The sequence below is a fragment of the Tachypleus tridentatus genome, chromosome 7 (assembly GCF_004210375.1).
Source record: "Tachypleus tridentatus isolate NWPU-2018 chromosome 7, ASM421037v1, whole genome shotgun sequence".
NCBI lineage: Eukaryota > Metazoa > Arthropoda > Merostomata > Xiphosura > Limulidae > Tachypleus > Tachypleus tridentatus.
The window spans coordinates 33,857,176-33,877,122 of NC_134831.1; the positions used below are offsets into that span (position 1 = coordinate 33,857,176).

Genomic DNA, 19,947 nt, shown 5'->3' on the forward strand with positions numbered 1-19,947 from the left:
TATTGTGGTCTGCAGCTGGTACTATCCATTATAGCTTGCTCAACCAGGACTAAAATATCTCTACGGATGTTTACTGTCAAGAATTGAAAGAAATGCATAGAAAGTTGTGTGACAAAATGCCAGCATTGTCAATCGCAGATGACCAATCTTGTTTCATGATAATGATCGGCCATATGTTACTTTAATAACGCTCCAGAAGCTCGAGGAATCGGGTATGAAACATTGCTTCATCCTTCTTACTCCTTAGACTTTTTCAAGCATTTGAACAACTTTTTACAGGACAAAATATTCAACACCAGAGCAGCACCAGAGAATGGCTTTAAAGAATTTTTGAGTTCTAGGACTTCAGAGTTTATCGTCATGGCATAAATAAACTGGTTTTTCATTGGCAAAAGTGTGCAGATTCACTAGGTTTATATTTCGATTAATAAAGTTGCTTTAGAATTTTTTATTTCCTATTAAAGTTGAAATTCAAAATCCGCCATTATTTTTCGAACAACTTAACATTAAATATATTACCTTATATCCTTTCAATATTCCGTTTCTGTGCTGAGGCGGAGGAGGTGACCAGTAGATGGCGGCAGATGTCATATTAACCAGCTGAACGTGAAGGTTGTCTGGTGGTGCTGATGGGACTGAAAAATAACCATCAAGACCTATCTACAGAATGCAAAAGAGTTCGTGGATAGCTTGTGAGATAGTCTTTTTTTAAAGTCAAGTAAACATTAAAGAAACGTACAAGTCAGATTTGTTACTAGACATGTAATACATTTATAAGTTGTATTCATTATTTTGTAGCAGAGTAGTATTATAAGTATCATAGAGATTGCACTGGTAATACTACGAGCAATAAGTAATATGTTCACTAATTTATTGTAGTACCAGTTTTTATGAGAATGTCATTATTATCAGTTTTTATACATTTAACAAAACTAAGAAATACCTTATATTTATTACCGTGAAAGACGTATATTGTTTAAATACGTGTTTTGATATGAAATATGTTTAACACCTAATGCATGTCCTATACTACCTTCTTATTAAGTTTAGCTCACATAACAGTATTTTAAAAATAATAAACTTTATACTAATTTCGTAATTTGATAAGCATTTACAAAACTCACCATCTTCTGTAGTTTGTACTAAACGAGAATTGCTAGGTGGTCCTTCTACATTCTTGTAGAATGGTACAAGAAAAAATTCGTACTTCGTAAATTTCTGCAAGCCTGTGAGGACGTAAGATGAGGCCAACCCAGTCAACACCGTCATCATATTGTATTTGCGAGATCCGCCATTGACATTTCTAAATCTGATGTAAAATCCTTCGACATAGTTTTGATCACATTGCATCTGTTTACGAGAATACAAAGTTTTTAGCAGAAAATTTAGCAAAACGAATAAACTCTTGAATATTGTGTTAACGACCTGTGTAGTCAGCAGTTTAAGCAGTTACACTCAATTTGTACAGTACAATGAGCTAATAGGCTTACACTCCTTTTGAAGTGTTAAGACGCTCACTTTGGGAACCTGAGGATTCGAATTCCTATCACCAAACATGCTCATCATTTCAGTCGTGTGGGACGTTATGATGTTGCAATCAATCGTTAGTAAAAGAGTAGACAAGAGTTATCGGTGAGTGGTGTTGACTAGCTACTCGGTCACTGCTAAATTAAGAACAGCTAGCGCAAATAATCTTCGTGTAATAGCTTTGTGCAAAAATTTAATATAAACCAAACAAATCTTTTGTAGTAAGGATAGTGATTTTGAAAGTTGTTATTGAGGAGAGAGATAGGTGGTCTTCATCAAGAGTATTTCACTTCTGACGAAGGTTGTTGTTGTTAAGGGTTAAGCTACATAATGGACTATCTTTACTGTACCCACCATGAGTATCGAAACCCATTTTATAGTGTTATAAGTCTTCAGAGTTATTGCTGAGCCAGTGGAGCTTCTGACGAAGTAAGAAACTACTAATAAAATCATTCTAGACTTTGAATATTTCTACTTTTTGATGTTATTGTTTTAAGCAAAAAGCTACACCATGGACTATCGCTGACCAACCAGGGACCTTTGTTTATGGACTTTGTTTAAGCTGTTATGTACACGTAAGGGATGGGGTCGTTTAGATGCAATGAAGTATCTCAACTAATTCTACATACTGAGCTTTCCTTTAAGTAAAGAACAGACTCTAATATTTAATTGTAATCAATGAGCAGATAATCCATTTTGTAGCTTTGAGCTAATAACAACAACAAAAAACGCAAATAAACAAAGGCGAAAAGAACCAGACAGTTTAAACAGGTTTAGTTAAATAAGTTTGTTTTTGATGCAAACAAAATAAATATAAAACCTAAACGCATTACTTACGTCCCATGCAAGCTTAACTGTTGTTGAATTAATGGCCCGAACATCTTTTAGTCCAATAATGCACATACTTAAGAGCAGGCGTGCTTCTTCTTGGTCAAAATCTGACAGTATGAAAGGATGAAGACCTAAAGCAAGAAGGTAGGACATCAAAATCTTGTTACGAAATGTGTTAGAAATAATGATGTCAAAATGGTATCTACCAATTTCTGAATCGTGTCATCAGTTCTGTTATTAGAAAAAAAACAATAGGGAATGTGGAGTTTATGTTGTTTCCTTTGGAAAATGGTTAATGTTGATGTTTTGTGAATTTGTTCTTTTAAAGTCGGTAATACCTGGAAGCTTACCTATGGTTCTGATTACATCAGAAAGTGGACTTGGCGGACCAAGTCCGTGGGAGTTTTCTGCTCGAACCAAAAATATATATTTTGTATCCGGGCGAAGATTTTGGACTACAAAGGACTCCCCGTGTATTCTGTGAGCAGCCAACAGCCAACCAGTCTGTAGGTCACTGCTATAATATTCCACTTAAGAAATAAACAAGAAAAGATAAAAATATATCGACTGACAAAAAATGTTGGCACAAAAACTAGGAGCAATTGAAAGAAGATTCATACGTGTAATAAAAAGTAACTAGAAACAACTGGCGTAAACATTCTATAATGTCAAGTTATTTTGCCCTGAAAACGAGTATTTTTAAGTTAAATTCTTAATTCTTTATATAAAAGCTATCTACTTAAATATTCACTGTATCAAAATATTTTGTTCTGTATTATTTGTGATTTACCTTGATTGATTTACCCCTTATATGAATTGACGTTGTTTGTGTTTGTCTACTTGTGATCTCTTCTGAGTTCTGGAGCTAACAGAATCAAATTTTTCACTTGGAGTTTGGATGGTTTAGGTCGTCCTAACATATATGGCGTAACCTTCTTGCCAAGGAAGCTAAAAAGGCACGATGGGAGGAGGGGTCTAGGGCTAGGGGTAGGTTTTCATGGTCGCTGGACCGGAATCTGTATTGGATTTTGTGTTCCTGACTTACTGTGGGGGCAACATGTTTAAAGCTTAGTTTATACCCCACTCATAAGTTAGTGGGAACAAACGTGCTCAGGTACCACAGGTGATGTCCTAACGGAAAGTTATTTTAGGGCGCAGACGTCGTTGGGTTGTTGTAGCATAAATTGTGGTTAAAGGAGGAGTTTCAGTATTCAGTGGGGAGTCAAAAATCTACAAGCTGAATTGAAATAAAATTACTGACTGCAGAAGATATTTCAAATCTTTTTAAACAATCTAGTTAAATAAAATGTTTATACTCGATGTGGCTGTGAACCGTAATGTCTGAGGTTCGTAACTCGGCATTTTCAGCTTTAGCACGCTATAAAAGTAACAGTAAATTTCTCTATTCAACAAATCGGAAAAGCCTTTATGGCCTGTTTTCCCTCTGATCACTAGGTAATTACTAACAAGACTCTCAAGGATCCATGACCTATCCATTTAGTTCACTCACGCATAACGTGTCCCTCATATTTAAAAATTCCAATTCCAACTAATGGTAAATATCGAAATTGCCTAGTTTTACCTATTCAAAGCAAATCAAGTGTTCGGCTTTTAATCAAGCATTTCCTTTTTTCTTTTTTTTCTTAACTCGATCAATTAAACTTCGAAGAAAGTCAATATAAATATGGCGAATCCTCAATATATTTTTATCCTCACGAATATAACTATTGAAGTAAAATAAAGTTTTGTTATGTGAGAAAAGCTTGAATGCACTTTTCGTATTTTCTTAAAATCTGGGTTTGGTGACCTCAGAAGGTCGTTTTATTCGCTTCTTCACAGCAAGTATCACTTATATGTTTGATTTTTATAGTAACTAGCTGAGAATACCCGTTAATCTTTAAACGGCGTCCATCATCAATAGATACTGCTACCTACAACACTCCCGCTGTTTAAGGAAGCATCAAAATGCATAAAGAACGGTGTTAAATAGTGTTGTTCTTCCTTCTTTTGTTATTGAATCCCTAATAACTTCATTAGATACCAACTCCGTATCCTGCTTTGTGGCACATTCAACTGATTAACTACTTGTCTTTAAATTGAAAGCCAACTTTCTATGAAAATGTGTCCCATTCTAGGGTATTTTTATTCCACTTCTCATGAAAGAAATCCTAAAACAAAATAGCCCATGTAGACCACCTGACAGTTTCCAGTTACTATACCACAAAATTACGGTAATCAATCCACCCATTATTTATTTCGACACAAATATACTACATCATCTTTATAGTAAAATAACATTCATAAAAAACAACAACTTAGCAAATGAAAATTAAAAACAACAACTACTTTTTTTCTTCAGGTAGTCAATCACAATTTAGAGGGCATTGTTGTAATGGGGTGTGAAAAATTGTTCTTTGGATAACACTTTCGGAAGTGTTAATTCAATAAGGTGTTCGTTGTTTGTTGGCATGTTTGTGAATATCTTCATGCCTGTGTTGTTTGCTTTTATGCAATGGGGAAGGAATTTGTCGATGATTTTAGTACACGTTCTTGCAAACGAAAACTTTTAATTCCATGATAAGACCTCACGGTCTAAGGAAAACAAATTATTATTACAGTCCGTGCCTACTTGTCCATGTTGCTTGCTTATATTTACCTGAGTCTGTGTACATACTTTTTATTGGATGTTGTACTGTAGACATTTCAGTGTCACATTGTGCGATATCAAATACATATTTATGTTTTAAGTGGCTAATAGTTCAAAGAACTGTAAACCTCAAAATGACCTAAGAAGGTCGAAACGTTGTTCTGTACTTTATTTTAATTAAAGTGCTGATACCCATACCAGCCGTATTGAGAATATAGAGGTAGATGGCGTTCAGAAAATTTTAACGCATGACTAATTTCTCTGAAGTACGTTTAAACTCGAATACATGTGCGTATCTTTTAATTTAGGGTTGCTATTACAACTTTGTATTTAAGTGTCTCAAGTGTTAAATAATTGTGTTTTAAAGACGCTGTTGTAATAAATAGGGTAGAGTACCTACACGGATTAAGGATTGTGTTACAAAAAATACAGTTCGTAGTACATTTTCTTTCCTCTTACCATTGTAACCAATTAAAGGAGATTGTCCAACATCTGGATTCCGGTGCCACGTTAACGTTACGGCTGTTTCTGTTATGTTAACAGCAGTTGGCTTGCTTGGTGGTCCAGGAAAAGTTGATGGATCAGACATCCGATGAAAAATGGCGTTTGGATTTCTTGGAGCTAAGTGGTTGGTTGATAAAATTAATCAAACCATACCTTGCATGCTTTGTGAGTACATCATGAATTTACATCTTCATTTAGTTTAGGAACTTTCTCATTATAAAAACTGTAGTTGTTCTGGTTTAAAATAATCAGTTCTAGTGAAGAAAATGATACACAATCGTGGATGCAAATTAGGAAAAATAATAAAAAGAAAGACCTTTTTCAATTACTAGTAAAAAGTTCGTTTTATATCTTACTACAAAACTGTTTTCCACTTGTGAAATTTGAAAAAAAAAAGATACGCAGAGAATCAGTGACAGTGCAACTAGTTTTTGTGTCAAGTTCTGTTGTCTGTCGAATGTGCGTTTATAATATTGATTAATATATTTAATATAATTATAAATTTTATTTTTATATTTTTACAATATATTTTATTTATTATGATTATTTTACATCGTCAACATATGGATTTAGGACTAACTTAAATCTCTTAAGTTGACTGAACCTCTTGAAATATTATTGGGATTACGACCGAAGATATCGTTAACGGTAAGAGTACTCCATTGTAAAATTACTGCTTTCTAATAGCCCCCCTCCAGTGCCACAGCAGAATATCTGTGAATTTATACTGCTAAAAAAAGAGTTTCAATAGTAGTAGTGTAGTTGTATACTTAACAACATAACCTAGTCATATGAAGTTTTGTTTTATTACTCAGCATACATAGATTAGGTGCATTAATTGATGAGTTAATGTTTAATCTATGCAGTAACTTGTTTTGGCCCGAAGTTAACAGTAATATATTTTGTGTATAATTTTCTTTGCTAAATAATTTAGTAACATTATCAAATGCACTAACATATTTAGAAATTAGACTTTAGAAACACTAGCCTATTCAATTCCAACTAAAGCAAGACTAATTGCAATTACCAATCTGTAAGAAAAAGTTGTGTTCGTACAGACGTGTCCATGTGTGAAAGCTGCAAAAATTTCTATATTACTTATTACTGAGCTCCAATAAAAGAATGGTCCTGGTATGGTAAGGTGGTTAGTGCACTTTATTCTCAATCTGAATGGCAGGGGTTCAAACCTCCATCCCACCAGACATCCTCGCCTCTTTAGCCCATCCCACTATTTATTGGTAAAAAGAAGCCCAACGAATTGGTGGTGATGACTAGCTGCTTTCCCTCTGGTCTTTCACTGCTGCCCCCAGTGGCTCAGCGGTATGTCTGCGGACTTACAATACTAAAAACCAGGTTTCGATACCCGTGGTGGGCAGAGCACAGATAGCCCATTGTGTAGCTTTATGCTTAATTCAAAACAACAACAACTTTCACTGCTAGCGCAGGTAACCGTCGTGTAGCTTTGCACGAAATTCAAAAGCAAACAAATAAACCAATATGAGAAAAACCTACTTACATTCCACTGAAAGAGATGCACTCCAAGATGTTGCCCCAGTCTGGCTAGAGGCAGTACAAGTATACATCCCAGAATCTGAACGTTTTAAACCTGTAAAGACAATAGAGTGAGTAACCACTGAGAATGAACAAATTAAAATATCCTAATGTTGTGTCTGTATGAACTGATGTGAAATGGTGCGAGCGTTTTAAACTCAATCTCCCAGTTGTGCTGCTTGTGTGTATCCTGTTAGTAAGTTATAATTATGTTAGATAACAGTTCAGTCTATTTATGTAGTTCCTGTTAATAAGTATTAAATAATAGTTCAATTTGTTTATGTAATTTCTATCAGTAAATTATAATTATGTGAGAAAACAATTGGATATTCTTATGTAGCTTATGACAGTAGATAATTATAATGTTAATAAGCAAGTCATAATTATTAATAGGAAATAGTTTAGCTGACGGGTATCAATCCTGTCCTCTTAAAATTTTAAACTATTATGACTTAATTATTTTATTTTTTTAACTTAGTGCTTGTATGCATTATGTATTGCGCCTGTGTTGATTTAATTTCGCTGTCGTGTTATAAGAAAATCTCAGACAGTTTATTTTGAATGATGTACATTACACGAAATTCTAAATCGTGTTTGTGCATGACTATACAAAGTAGCAATAATTTTCCGGACCCTAAGTTGCTTTTCATATGAGGCATTTTGTATATTCCAGTGGGCCCAGCATGGCGCGGTGGGTTGAGGCGTACGACTCGTGATCTGAGGATCGCGGGTTTGCATCCCCGTCGCACCAAACATGCTCACCTTTTCAGCCGTGGGGGCATTATAATGTTACGGTCAATCCCACTATTCGTTGGTAAAAAGAGTAGCCCAAGAGTTGGCGGTGGGTGGTGATGACTAGCTGCTTTCCCTCTAGTTTTACACTGCTAAATTAGGGACGGCTAGCGCATATAGCCCTCGAGTAGCTTTGCGCGAAATTAAAAAACAAACAACCAAAACAAACTTTCCAGTGTGAACGACAGTGTTATTTTTCAAACATGCATAAAACAAAAGCTAGTTTTTACCCTTGTTGTAAGAAACAGCTAAAGCAGAAGATGTCAGTAGTTTTAAAGCCTAACGTTAATCTTCTAGATAACACTTTCTAACAATACAGTTCACGTGCCATATAAACATTCAACGTGAGAAGTATTTTTCTGGTTGTATTGTTGTGATACATTGCGAATAAAAAGATTAATAAATAAACTTTTTTGTTCACTTGTTGCACAAATTGAATCATGTTTCCTGTCACAAAGTTGAAGATATTCATTTTTCACTTAACAGGTTTGCTCGCATAACTAAACGATGGGTAAATTTTTACACATTAGCAATGTGTTACGAGGGTTAAATCAGAATACTTACGTCACTGTAACTGGAATAAGCCTGGTGTTATTTTTTTGTCGCTTTCCGATTGCTACACTAACGCCTGATTGGGTTATTAAATTTCTACTTATACGGTCTGATTCACTTCGTCTAATTACAACTGTAAGCTCACTTGAGCTTTAATAAACCCTTCATTTTTCTTGATAATCATAACATAGGAACACATTTTTAAAGCGATATAAAAGTATCGGGAAAGAAAAAAAAAACTGTTAAACATGTCCATTCAGTATAAACATTTATCTAACTTGATACGTGCTTCATTTAACTTATGCAAAATTCCCAAACACAGCGATAACTACTTTGTTTTCTCGACGAATTCCGCTTACAATTCATAGCGGTACCTAGTGTTTCCGGTTTAGTAAATTTTAAGTCAAAGTAATTGGTGAGCGGCGAAATAAAAGGACAGGATTATTAGAGTTAATGATAAGGAAAATTAGTTTTAAATAATAGTATAGATAAACCATTATGTTCAACAAATCAGAACATGATCACCTCGTGGCAATATTCTTATCTTTAAAATTAGGATTAGTGAAATTTTAACAATATTTATTTAAATGCTGAATGATGTGAAAAAAGTACACACAGATGCCATAACAAAAATAATCATTGTAATAAGTCTACAATGGCGCTTACTGCACGTACTATCTATCTGTAAAGTTCCTGTGTCCAGGACAACATAACGTGGGTCATCCTTCGGCAACGGTGAGGAGTTTATGAACCAGGCCACGTGTGGAGCAGGTGTTCCCGAGGCTTCGCAGGGCAACATCGCCAACGTTCGTTGAGGAAGAGTTTGGTTGACTGGACCAAGAACAATGACAGGAGGTGGAAGGTCTGCTACAGCTTTGGATGAACACGTTTTTAGGTGACTTAATTTATAAATACATACATTTTTGTGTTGTTAAGTGCTTTATGTTACAACCAATAAACAATAAATAATCACATAGATAAAGCGTCCTTATTCGGGCTTCTGTTTGAAAGCGGGATTACAATAACGTTACCAGCTATTAATCCTTTAGGTATTTTATAATCTGTAAGTTCTTACGCAAAGTTTCATGTCTCATTGCTTGTTTTCAATTCAGTACGTGTCAATAACTTTTATCAGTACATCCCACTCGTTAGAAACCATTGTTCCCAAGAGACAGCATTATCTATGCAATTAACCATAACACAAAGAAAAATTGAGTTTGAAATGCCATAGTTTCAATAGATTTTAGTTTCTATTAAACACTTGTTGTGCATTCCAAGTTCAAAAGTTATTTATAAAAACACAATTTATAGATGATTTAAGATGAGAGAAATTTTATAGGATTTTGATTATTAGATTATTAGAAATTTTGATTTTAAAAGTTGTGTGAATTAGGCCTCTGGTAGAGTTCTGGATGTTGGAGTTGATTTGAATCTGTGTTGTATCACAAAATATTCCATGTATTATAACCTGTAGGTGTGTTATACGAGTGATAGAGTTGCTGCTTAGCTGTCTTCTCTCTGGTTTCTAGTTCTAGATCAGTGAAGGCAGCAGATAGTTCAAATAGCATTATTGTAAATCCAAAGCATAAATACAAAGTGGCTGAAGGGAGTACATCATATGTCCCATGAAAGGTCTGGGAAAACCTTTATGATTCACCTTCTGGCATGTGAAACCTGTCTGAACAAAGCCTAAAGAAGTAGTGTTCACTTCTTATGCAATTTCAGATCTTAATAGTAAACCTGATTGTGGATAAATCTATTAATAACATCTGAGGATTAGAGCTAGGTCTTTTAAGGCATATTTTTTATAGGTTTTTCTAAAACAAAGTTCATAGGTAATATCACTTACACACCTAATTTCTGAATTTGGAATGTAGTCTGAGTGAAAACTGAAATAGAATGTTTCAATTTTTAGTAGTCAATATTTTATTTTTATTTTTATTTATCTTAAAAATAAATTTAATTATTTAAAGAAATACTTTCAACTGCAGTTAAAATACTGAATAGAAAAATTGTGGTATTTTGTATTTCAATTAATGAAGAGAGATATTTGACAGTGTTTGATTTATGAAAGATAAAACTATTTGCTAAACAACAGAAAAATAACTGTATAATACTAATTTAAATGTTTTATTACATCAAAAAATTCAAATACTGTTGCAGTTTAAAAGTTAAAATTGTTAAAGACCCATTTTATAGCAAGTGGAGAAATTTTGAGATAAAAGATTGCATAAACTAAACAGTAATAGCCAGCTTTTTCTTTCTGATTTATATTGTTCTAATTAAATGGTTTCTTCTTGAATGAAACAGACCATATGGTCAGTTATCACCTGCAAAACCACTCTAGATACTGTCTAAAGTAACAAGGTTAGTTAAGAAATATTTATGTTGAGAGTTGTGCAATTTGTTATTATTGTGTACATTGTTATACTTGAAACAAATTCTGCAGTTCTTAACTAAGGGATATTTGTATCTGGAAAATTAATCTGCAGAAATTGGGGGAGAAAGAACATGATCCCAGTTCCAAAGAGCTTTCATTAAATTAAACTTGTTAAGCTACACTGACCACAACTTGCCAGTTGTGGTTTCTAACTATTTAAGTTACACTGACTAAAATATGTGAGGTGGTAATTCCAATAAATTGAGTTATGCTGACAAGAACTGGTCAGGTGGGAATTCCAACCATCTAATATACACTAACCACAACCTGCCTGGTGAAAGTTGCAATCATCTAAAGTACAGTGACCATTGATTGCCAGATGGAAGTTGCAGTCGTCTAAACTACAGTGACCATTGATTGCCAGATAGAAGTTTCAAACATCTAAGCTATACTGACCACTGTTTGTGAGGTGAAAGTTTCAGTCATCTAAATTACACTGCTAGGTGGTAGTTCCAGTCATGTAAACTACACTGACCATAACTTGCCAGCTTTGATTTGCAACCATCTAGGTTACATTGACTACAACTTGCCAGGTGAAAATTCCAACCATCTGAATTACACTGACCACAACTGGCCAGATGGGAATTCTAACCATCTCAGCTACACTGGCCGTAGCTTGCCAGATCAAAGTTTCATCTGTCTTAGCTGCACTGATCACAGCTTGTTCAGTGGGAGTTTCAGCTATCTAAGTTACAAGTTCACAAAATGACTCTTTACTTTACCTGTTACTTCCAAATAGGCCTTAGTTATTGCTGATTCTACTACAGAGAGGGCAGAACACAGATAATACCCCCGATCATCTTTAGTAACCCCAGAAATAGCAAGGGTTCCTTCTTGAGTTACTGAAAATCTTCCATACGTGTTATCAGGAAACATCAAGACCTGTAAGTATTGAAAAACAAGCATTGGTAAATGTATAAAGACCTGTAAGTAATGAAAACCAAGTATTGGTAAATGTATAAAGACGTGTAAGTATTGAAAAACAAGTATTGGCAAATGTATATAGACCTGCAAGTATTGAAAAACAAGCATTGGTAAACACATAAAGACCTGTAATTATTGGTAAACAAGTACTGGTAAGTGAATAAAGACCTGTAAGTATTGAAAAACAAGTATTGGTAAACACATAAAGACCTGTAATTATTGGTAAACAAGTACTGGTAAGTGAATAAAGACCTGTAAGTATTGAAAAACAAGTATTGGTAAACACATAAAGACCTGTAATTATTGGTAAACAAGTACTGGTAAGTGAATAAAGACCTGTAAGTATTGAAAACAAGTATTGGTAAACACATAAAGACCTGTAATTATTGGTAAACAAGTACTGGTAAGTGAATAAAGACCTGTAAGTATTGAAAAACAAGTATTGGTAAACACATAAAGACCTGTTAAGTATTGAAAAAACAACTATTAGTAAACATTAAGAGATGTAAGTATTGAAAAAAACAAGTATTAGTAAACATTAAGAGATGTAAGTGTTGAAAACCAAGTATTGGTAAACATAAAGATATGTAAGTATTGAAAAACAAGTATTGGTAAACACATAAAGACCTGTAATTATTGGTAAACAAGTACTGGTAAGTGAATAAAGACCTGTAAGTATTGAAAAACAAGTATTGGTAAACACATAAAGACCTGTAATTATTGGTAAACAAGTACTGGTAAGTGAATAAAGACCTGTAAGTATTGAAAACAAGTATTGGTAAACACATAAAGACCTGTAATTATTGGTAAACAAGTACTGGTAAGTGAATAAAGACCTGTAAGTATTGAAAAACAAGTATTGGTAAACACATAAAGACCTGTAATTATTGGTAAACAAGTACTGGTAAGTGAATAAAGACCTGTAAGTATTGAAAAACAAGTATTGGTAAACACATAAAGACCTGTAATTATTGGTAAACAAGTACTGGTAAGTGAATAAAGACCTGTAAGTATTGAAAAACAAGTATTGGTAAACACATAAAGACCTGTTAAGTATTGAAAAAACAATTATTAGTAAACATTAAGAGATGTAAGTATTGAAAAAAACAAGTATTAGTAAACATTAAGAGATGTAAGTGTTGAAAACCAAGTATTGGTAAACATAAAGATATGTAAGTATTGAAAAACAAGTATTGGTAAACATTAAGATATGTAAGTATTGAAAAACAAGTGATGATAAACATTAAAACATGTAAGTGTTGAAAAACAAGTATTGGTAAATACTAAGATATGTAAGTGTTGAAGAATAATAATAAGAGAAAACATTAAAGCCTGCAATGGTGAGAATTGGAACAAGGCATTTTGTGATGAAGCTGACATTATTGTAATCTCGGACCTTCTTTACTGACCAATATTTAAACTAACACAATTCGAAAACACCAATAATAGTTATTTAGTTTTTAATAGTTTTTAATATTTATATTAAAAAAGGCGTTCAGAAAACTTAGCACTTATTAAAAAAAATTAGTCCGTTAGTTGGCATATGCAAAGGGAAAGGAAAATGAGAATCTGCAATTCTTTAAGTGAGAAAAAATAACCGAAAACACACATTTACAACTCAGTATTTCTTTGATGTTGATTCAAGTGTTCGTAAATTTTTGCACGAACCTGATTGCCTTCCTTTGTCCAAAAGATTGACGGTGGAGGATTTCCTGTTGCTATACACTCAAATTGGACATTGCTGTTCAACCCAACTCGTTGGTTCTTTGGCCTAACTAGAAACACTGGCCGTGCTGCTCAAAAAAAAAAGAAAGAAAGATATATGAAGAAAAATTAATATGAATGTATAATACATGTTTCTGCATAATGACAAACGTATTTGCAGTTGCTTAAACATTTTTATCTCTTGGACCACAGATCTTTTAAAAGGTAATATATATAAATAAATATAATATAAATAAAAGTTGTATATATAAGTATCAAGCCATCCCTTAAGTAATGTCCGATTTTAAGGTTCAGAAAAAGAGAAATGATTTCAAATGCTTTTAATGTTATTTAATCAATAATGTGTGTTCTATTATTATTAATTACTTCCTGCCAATGATTCACACGCTTCTGAATGCCACTTCTATAACATTCTTGGAGTTTGGAGGAAAATAATGTAGGGAGGGTAGTTTTGACATCTTCACGTATTCCAAGCTCTTATCCATCAAGATAGTTCTGTACATTTCGGAATAGATGATAATCAGATGGGGCAAGGTCTGGAGAATAGGAGGATGTGGAAGTTTCTCCCAGTTTAACTCTTCAACCTTTGCAGATGTGATCCTTGCTGCATGGGGCCGTACATTATCCTGGTGTAACACAACACGTTTACAACTGATCAAAGCAGGTCTATTTTCTTTCAGTGCATCGTTCAAGCGCTCTAACTGTTGACAATAGAAGTCTGATGTGATCGTCACATTGAGTGGCAGCAACTCAAAATGAATCATACCAACAATATCCCAGCAAACATTTATCAAGACTTTCCTAGGGTGGAGGTCCATTTTGGCCTGTGCTTTAGCGAGTTTACCTGCACTGAGCCATTGTCTGCGGTGCTTAACATTCATATAAAACATCTATTTTTCATCTCCAGTCACTAACCTGTCCAAAAAAGGTGAGTTACGTTACGAGAGTGCAGAGAAGTGCAAATGTCCACTCTTGCACTAAAGTTGGTTTCTGTCAAATCATGAAGGACCCATTTTCCAAGTTTTGACATCTTTCTAAGCTGTTGTAGATGACGGTGAACTGTTGAATGGGTTGAAGTAAGCTTCTGTGCTAGTTCTTCAGCTATTACAGCACAATCTTTATGAAGTGCAGCCAGCAGTAAGTCATCATTGAGTTTAACAGCATCACTTTAGCTGTAGTCACCTGATCTGAACTTCTGAAACCATTTTCGACATTTTCCTTCATTTAGAGACTCCGCACCATAAACAGTTTGAATGTTTCGTGTAGTTTCTGCTGCACTATTGCCATTTTTAAACTCATAAAGAATTATTTGCCTAATGTGTTCTTCATACACATCCATCTTCATAAGGGTTTATTTGATTGATGATATGAAAAAGTGGAGTTGGGTTAGTTTGTTTTATTTGTCTGAACATTTTTATACACGTCCTACTACATATTTTAGTCATTAAATCCTTCTACAAAGACAGAAATAATAATGCACTTTATGTATTAAGATTTCTGACATTACTTATGGGATGTCCTGATACATACCATGTTGAACGACACTGTAAAAAGTCGTGGTTTTCGCACTTTGACTCCAACCGTGTATAGAGTTAAAGGATAGCTAATTCTGTCAAAAGAAACTGTGTTTCATGTTGTATTAGACATAATATTTAATAACGCCACATTTAATTTTGCTGATATTTTGAAAATGGAATTTTGTAATTCCAAATGATGATGTACTTTCTGTGTTAAAGTTTCGGACATTACTTATGGGATGACCTGATACATTAGAAACTCATTTGAAAAATAAAGAACACAATAAATAAAGAAAAAAATAAAATAAATCCTCATTATCTTGTTTTGTTTTCAGATTTCGAAGTTGAATTTTTATATTTTATTATATCTCGCCCCACCAAACTTGCTCGCCCATTCAGCCGTGGGGACGTTATTACGACAAGATCAATCCCATTGTTCGTTGGTAACAGAGTTGGCGGTGGGTGGTAATGATAAGCTGCCTTCCTTCTAGTTTGTCACTGCTAAATTAGGGACGGCTGGCACAGATAGCCCTCGATATACGTGAAATTCAAAACCAAAATTATCTTATTCTAAGTTGGATAAGAGTGATTCATAAGCTGATATGTTTATTGTTTTCATAAACTAATCTAAAAATCTCGGGAAAGGCCTAGAGGTTATATACAAAATAAATCTTTACAATGCACTGTCAAGGTTGCTGAGGCTGAGATAGATCCCACAGGATTTTTTGCTTCACAAATATATATCCCTTCATCAGCTGGAAAAACATGTTTGATCCGGAGGCTTTTATCTTCTCTCATCTCAGCTCTGTAAAGTGATCGAATGAAAATGTCATTATGTTGATGTATCTCGTTTTAAAGCATTTTGATCTTTCAAACAAGTTATTGTAATTTTGCCTTAACAATTCATATTAAATATTTGTTTGTTTGTTACAGTTTCATATTTTAAATAGGGACAAGCTGATATATATCCACAAGACGGCACATAAAACATTCCAAATATTTTTTTATGTTGAGTAGGAAGCGGTGTATACCTTCCACTTGGCATTTTGCCATCCTTTCGTCGCCAAGCGATATTTGGCCGAGGATCGCCACCAACTTTACACGCAAATTCCACGTTTGTGTCTGCTAGCGTTGAAATATCTTTAGGCTCTCGAATGAAAAACGGTTTTACTGAAAATAAATACGTACGTAATTAATCTTACTTGAAAATGAAAAACTAGAAGCTCTTATTTCTTTTACAGAATTGAATTTCATTATTTCGTGTGGATTTTCGCAGTTTAAACTGTTACTAAAGTGATTAAGTTTCATAGTTTAAACAGAACTAAATGATGGAGTTGCTTAGTGCACTTGTTGGGTAATTACTATTGACATTTCTAAAAACCTAAACTTTCCAAACGTTTCTACAAATTGTGTAAAATAACGTACAACATATTTAGCTGTTCTTATAGATATTAGGAAATAATAGACTTGGAAATATCTTAATTTTAGGTGTCGTAACACCTTTAAAAAAAGGGGGGGGGAGAAATTACATATTTTTCTCCAAGTATGGTCGATATGGTGTGATTTCACACTTGAGAGATAGCTACATTTTTATTTTTCCTGTGCCATCAAGCTGGTGTTAAAGTTGATTTGTTTCAAACTTTCAAATTAAAAACTGCTATTGTCATTGAAATATTAAAATATGATAAAACCCTATAAGCCGAGAGTTTTCTGAAGGTGGACCTTTCTTCTTTAGTGAGAAACTGGTATTCCAGGAAATGTTTAGTGTATTTTTCCATGTACTATTGTGCGCTCTATTTCTGGTGCAATGTGGCCGGCGACGAGAACAATATGTAAAAAAACGATGTTACGGATATTTTGCTTTAGAAATGATTAAAAACGAAATAAATAAAACTACGCTTAAGTGTTTAAGTAAAATAAAGGCGACACCTGGAGACCGATTGAAAAAGAGATGCTGAGCCAGTTGGTTTATACAAACAGGTGTGGAATGTTATCTTAAATACATGATGATTTTTAGGAAAATTAGGGTTCACGCTACAATAAAAAAAAGATAGAGTCAGAAAAATAATTTTCATTTTTTAAAGTATTTGTAGTTAAGATGATGAATTCTGAAGGTATTAACACTAATGGAAACTAGAATTACTTTTCCCAAGTCCGAGACGTGCAGGAAAGTAAACTGTGTGATTCATCCCTTCGATGTTTCTTTTTTTTGAATTTCGCACAAAGCTGTACGAGAGCTATCTGCGCTAGCCATCGCTAATTTAGAAGAGTAAGAGTAGAGGGAAGACAGTCATTACCGCCAACTCTTGGACTACTCATTCACCAACGAAAAGTGGAATTGATCGTTCTGTTATAATGTACATACGGTTGAATAAGCGAACAGGTTTGGTGTGACGGGGATTTGAACCCGCGCCCCTTAGATAATGAGTCGAGCGCTCTAACAACCTAGCCAAAACGGGCCAGATCCGTTGTGGAATCAACCTGTTTGTGTCTCCATGAACAGACGTGATTGGAAGTAAACACTGTGTAGTATTGGACTCCCTTGATATAAACTTACTGTAATATGTCTTCGATTTTATTGTTCTTGGTAGGTTTAGGAAATTAAAGAGTTTACATTATTAAATAAGTAAAACGTTTTTTAGTCTAGAAGATAAGAAAAAAATACATAACTAAAAAGGCTCAGTTTGAGTTTCTGAATTATTCATTTGCATATTCTCGACTATATTTTATGGTTTATTAACTACGGTTAATCTGATTTATTTTCAGCAAACAGCAAGTGAACCCGTCAAGAATGCGTTACAAGTCATTTATTCGTTTGGTTATAAGATTATGCAGGTAAGACGAAAACCTGAGATTTTTCTCCAACGTTTTTATCGAATTCTATTTTTAAAAACGGTTTTACGAACCTTAAACGGCTAAGAAATACACCACATTTTTTATACAAAAGTCATAGGTATACGATTAGTAGATGAAATAATGTTTATAAAAGCAGCTTTAAAGAAGTGAATGCTAAGAACACCATTTTCTCAACCCATCCACATTATGCTTTTACCTCGGGACCAACACGCAATCATATAATCAATATCATCTGACAATGGTACAAGGAACGTATTTCCCTTTCGTTATTAAATGTTCCGGCCATTGGAGTTAAGAGGATCTTCAGTTTTAAGTGGCTTCCCGCAGCACGTGCGTACCACACGTATTAGACAAATAATGATATATCACGAATTATATTCTACCAAAGAGTCCAGTCTACCTAATAGGTCACTACGCTGGCTGTTTCGAGGACTGTAGGTTGCATAAGTCTTTGGGTTCTTAGGGCTCCATCCTTGCCTAATTGTTGCTTAATCAACAATATTGGATACTTCTCTCTGTCTGATTAGGTTTGCAAAACACTTATGAATCGTTGTTTAAAAGTGTGGAATATTTAACGTTATACACGATGTATAACGTGTCGAACTCTTTTATGTTACATGTTCTACATTCTAAAAATATTTATTGAATAGAAATTCGTGCTTTGAGTTTGCTTTTAAGAGCATAACTACACAATAGACTATCCAACCTGTAGTTATACAACAGGAATCGAACTCTAAATTTTAGCATTATAAGTTTGCAGTTGAGGCACCTGGAAGCGAAAACGTTGTTGTAGTCGGAATACGGTTTTATATTATATGGTAATAGAATAAAGTTAAACTAGAAATAAGCAACATCATGACACGAGATAGTTATTTTACTATAATTTGTTAATGGTTTGTATTTTAGTGGAACGCTACTGAAGAGTTGTAAAGCGAAACGTTGAGTATCCAATTAAAGTAAAACAATAATTTGGTGTTATAAGATCTTTTATATTTAGTATTATAATGCCTTCTGTACACTGATGTGCAGTACAAAAACTAAATAATGAAGTTAAACTAATGTTCTGGACTGTGAAAGTAAACTACTGTCTTGGAATGTGGAAAACTATTGTCATGGACTGCGGAAATAAACTAATGTCTTGACTATGCAAGTAAACTATTGTTTTGGATTGTGAAAATAAATTAATGTCCTAGAATGTAGAAGTAAATTAATGTATTGGGCTGCAAAAGTAAACTAATATCTTGGACTATGGAAGTATACTAATGTTCTGGACTATGAAAAGATGGTAACGTGATCTACAACATTTAAAAGAACGAGTAAAGAGTTCGCTATTTAAATAAAATAAAACAACGTTCTTTGGTTAGTGCTTTTCTCATTGAATTTTTTAACGTGCGTTCAGAGAAAATACGTAATTCTGCAAAAGGTCTAAACTATCAGTGAATTGAAGACGTTTAGCCAAGACTGTAATATAAAAACAACACTAAACACTGCACAATGTTCTAAGTGTTCAATATTAAAACAACACCAAACACTGCACGATGTTCCAAGTGCTTCTTGTTATTCATTTTGTCCCTTTTTTGTTGACATACTATAATTTTTGATAAGATGCCAATGTTTTACGAATGCTTTTATAAAATGGTTGTTTTGCTAGGAAACTGCTACTGCCAAAATACTGTGGATGTCAAGTTGAAAACCTCTGATGTGGAAACATTACCTCCAGCGTTTGCTAATCTTCCTTACACAAAGTATTCGCCGTTTCAGTTGTCAGGGTGTTATAATGTTCGTTCACTCTCACTTTTCGTGAGTAAAAGAGTACCTCAAGAGTTGGCGGTGGGTGTTGTTGACTAGCTGCCATCTCTCTGGTTTATCACTCATAAATTAAAGACGGCTAGTGAAGACAGACTTCGAGTAGCTTTTCACGAAATTCCAAACAAACATCCATATTTTGCTCTCGTGAAGTGCGCATCTTACGTTACGCGCATGCGCTGTTGCTAGGCATGCATCTCTCAGATACTATGTTGGAGTTAAAGTATTTGAATTTATTCATGATTACTTCACTGGGTAATAATAAGGGATTACTC

At 34.0% G+C, this 19,947-nt stretch overlaps 1 protein-coding gene and 1 long non-coding RNA gene across 18 annotated transcripts in view; one reads left to right on the forward strand and one right to left on the reverse strand.

The window, feature by feature from the left end:
* The window catches only part of LOC143255404 (roundabout homolog 1-like), a 147,544-nt gene that overhangs the window by 27,493 nt on the left and 100,104 nt on the right, over positions 1 to 19,947 (reverse strand). For 9 of the 16 annotated variants that reach the window (XR_013030606.1, XR_013030605.1, XR_013030604.1 and 6 more), the window contains exons 4-14: positions 16,042 to 16,180; positions 15,688 to 15,815; positions 13,437 to 13,561; positions 11,567 to 11,726; positions 9,071 to 9,277; positions 7,026 to 7,115; positions 5,465 to 5,626; positions 2,709 to 2,888; positions 2,365 to 2,489; positions 1,125 to 1,350; positions 520 to 635 (exon numbers count right to left, since the gene is read on the reverse strand). Coding sequence is in view for 12 of the 16 variants with exons in the window: in XM_076511022.1 (XP_076367137.1) it covers positions 520 to 635; positions 1,125 to 1,350; positions 2,365 to 2,489; positions 2,709 to 2,888; positions 5,465 to 5,626; positions 7,026 to 7,115; positions 9,071 to 9,277; positions 11,567 to 11,726; positions 13,437 to 13,561; positions 15,688 to 15,815; positions 16,042 to 16,180 (1,658 nt within the window). In the remaining 4 variants the exon portion in view is untranslated. The remainder of the gene's footprint in view (positions 1 to 519; positions 636 to 1,124; positions 1,351 to 2,364; positions 2,490 to 2,708; positions 2,889 to 5,464; positions 5,627 to 7,025; positions 7,116 to 9,070; positions 9,278 to 11,566; positions 11,727 to 13,436; positions 13,562 to 15,687; positions 15,816 to 16,041; positions 16,181 to 19,947) is intronic. The other 7 variants (XR_013030608.1, XM_076511020.1, XM_076511018.1 and 4 more) reach the window with 2 other exon arrangements.
* Positions 558 to 19,943, forward strand: LOC143255407 (uncharacterized). Of its 2 annotated transcripts, XR_013030628.1 has the most exons (6): positions 558 to 692; positions 2,687 to 2,864; positions 9,095 to 9,299; positions 13,462 to 13,697; positions 17,777 to 17,845; positions 19,518 to 19,943. It is a non-coding gene; the product is annotated as an uncharacterized LOC143255407 (long non-coding RNA). The 2 variants fall into 2 exon arrangements; XR_013030627.1 differs by lacking the exons at positions 558 to 692; positions 2,687 to 2,864; positions 13,462 to 13,697 and having other exon boundaries at positions 9,162 to 9,299.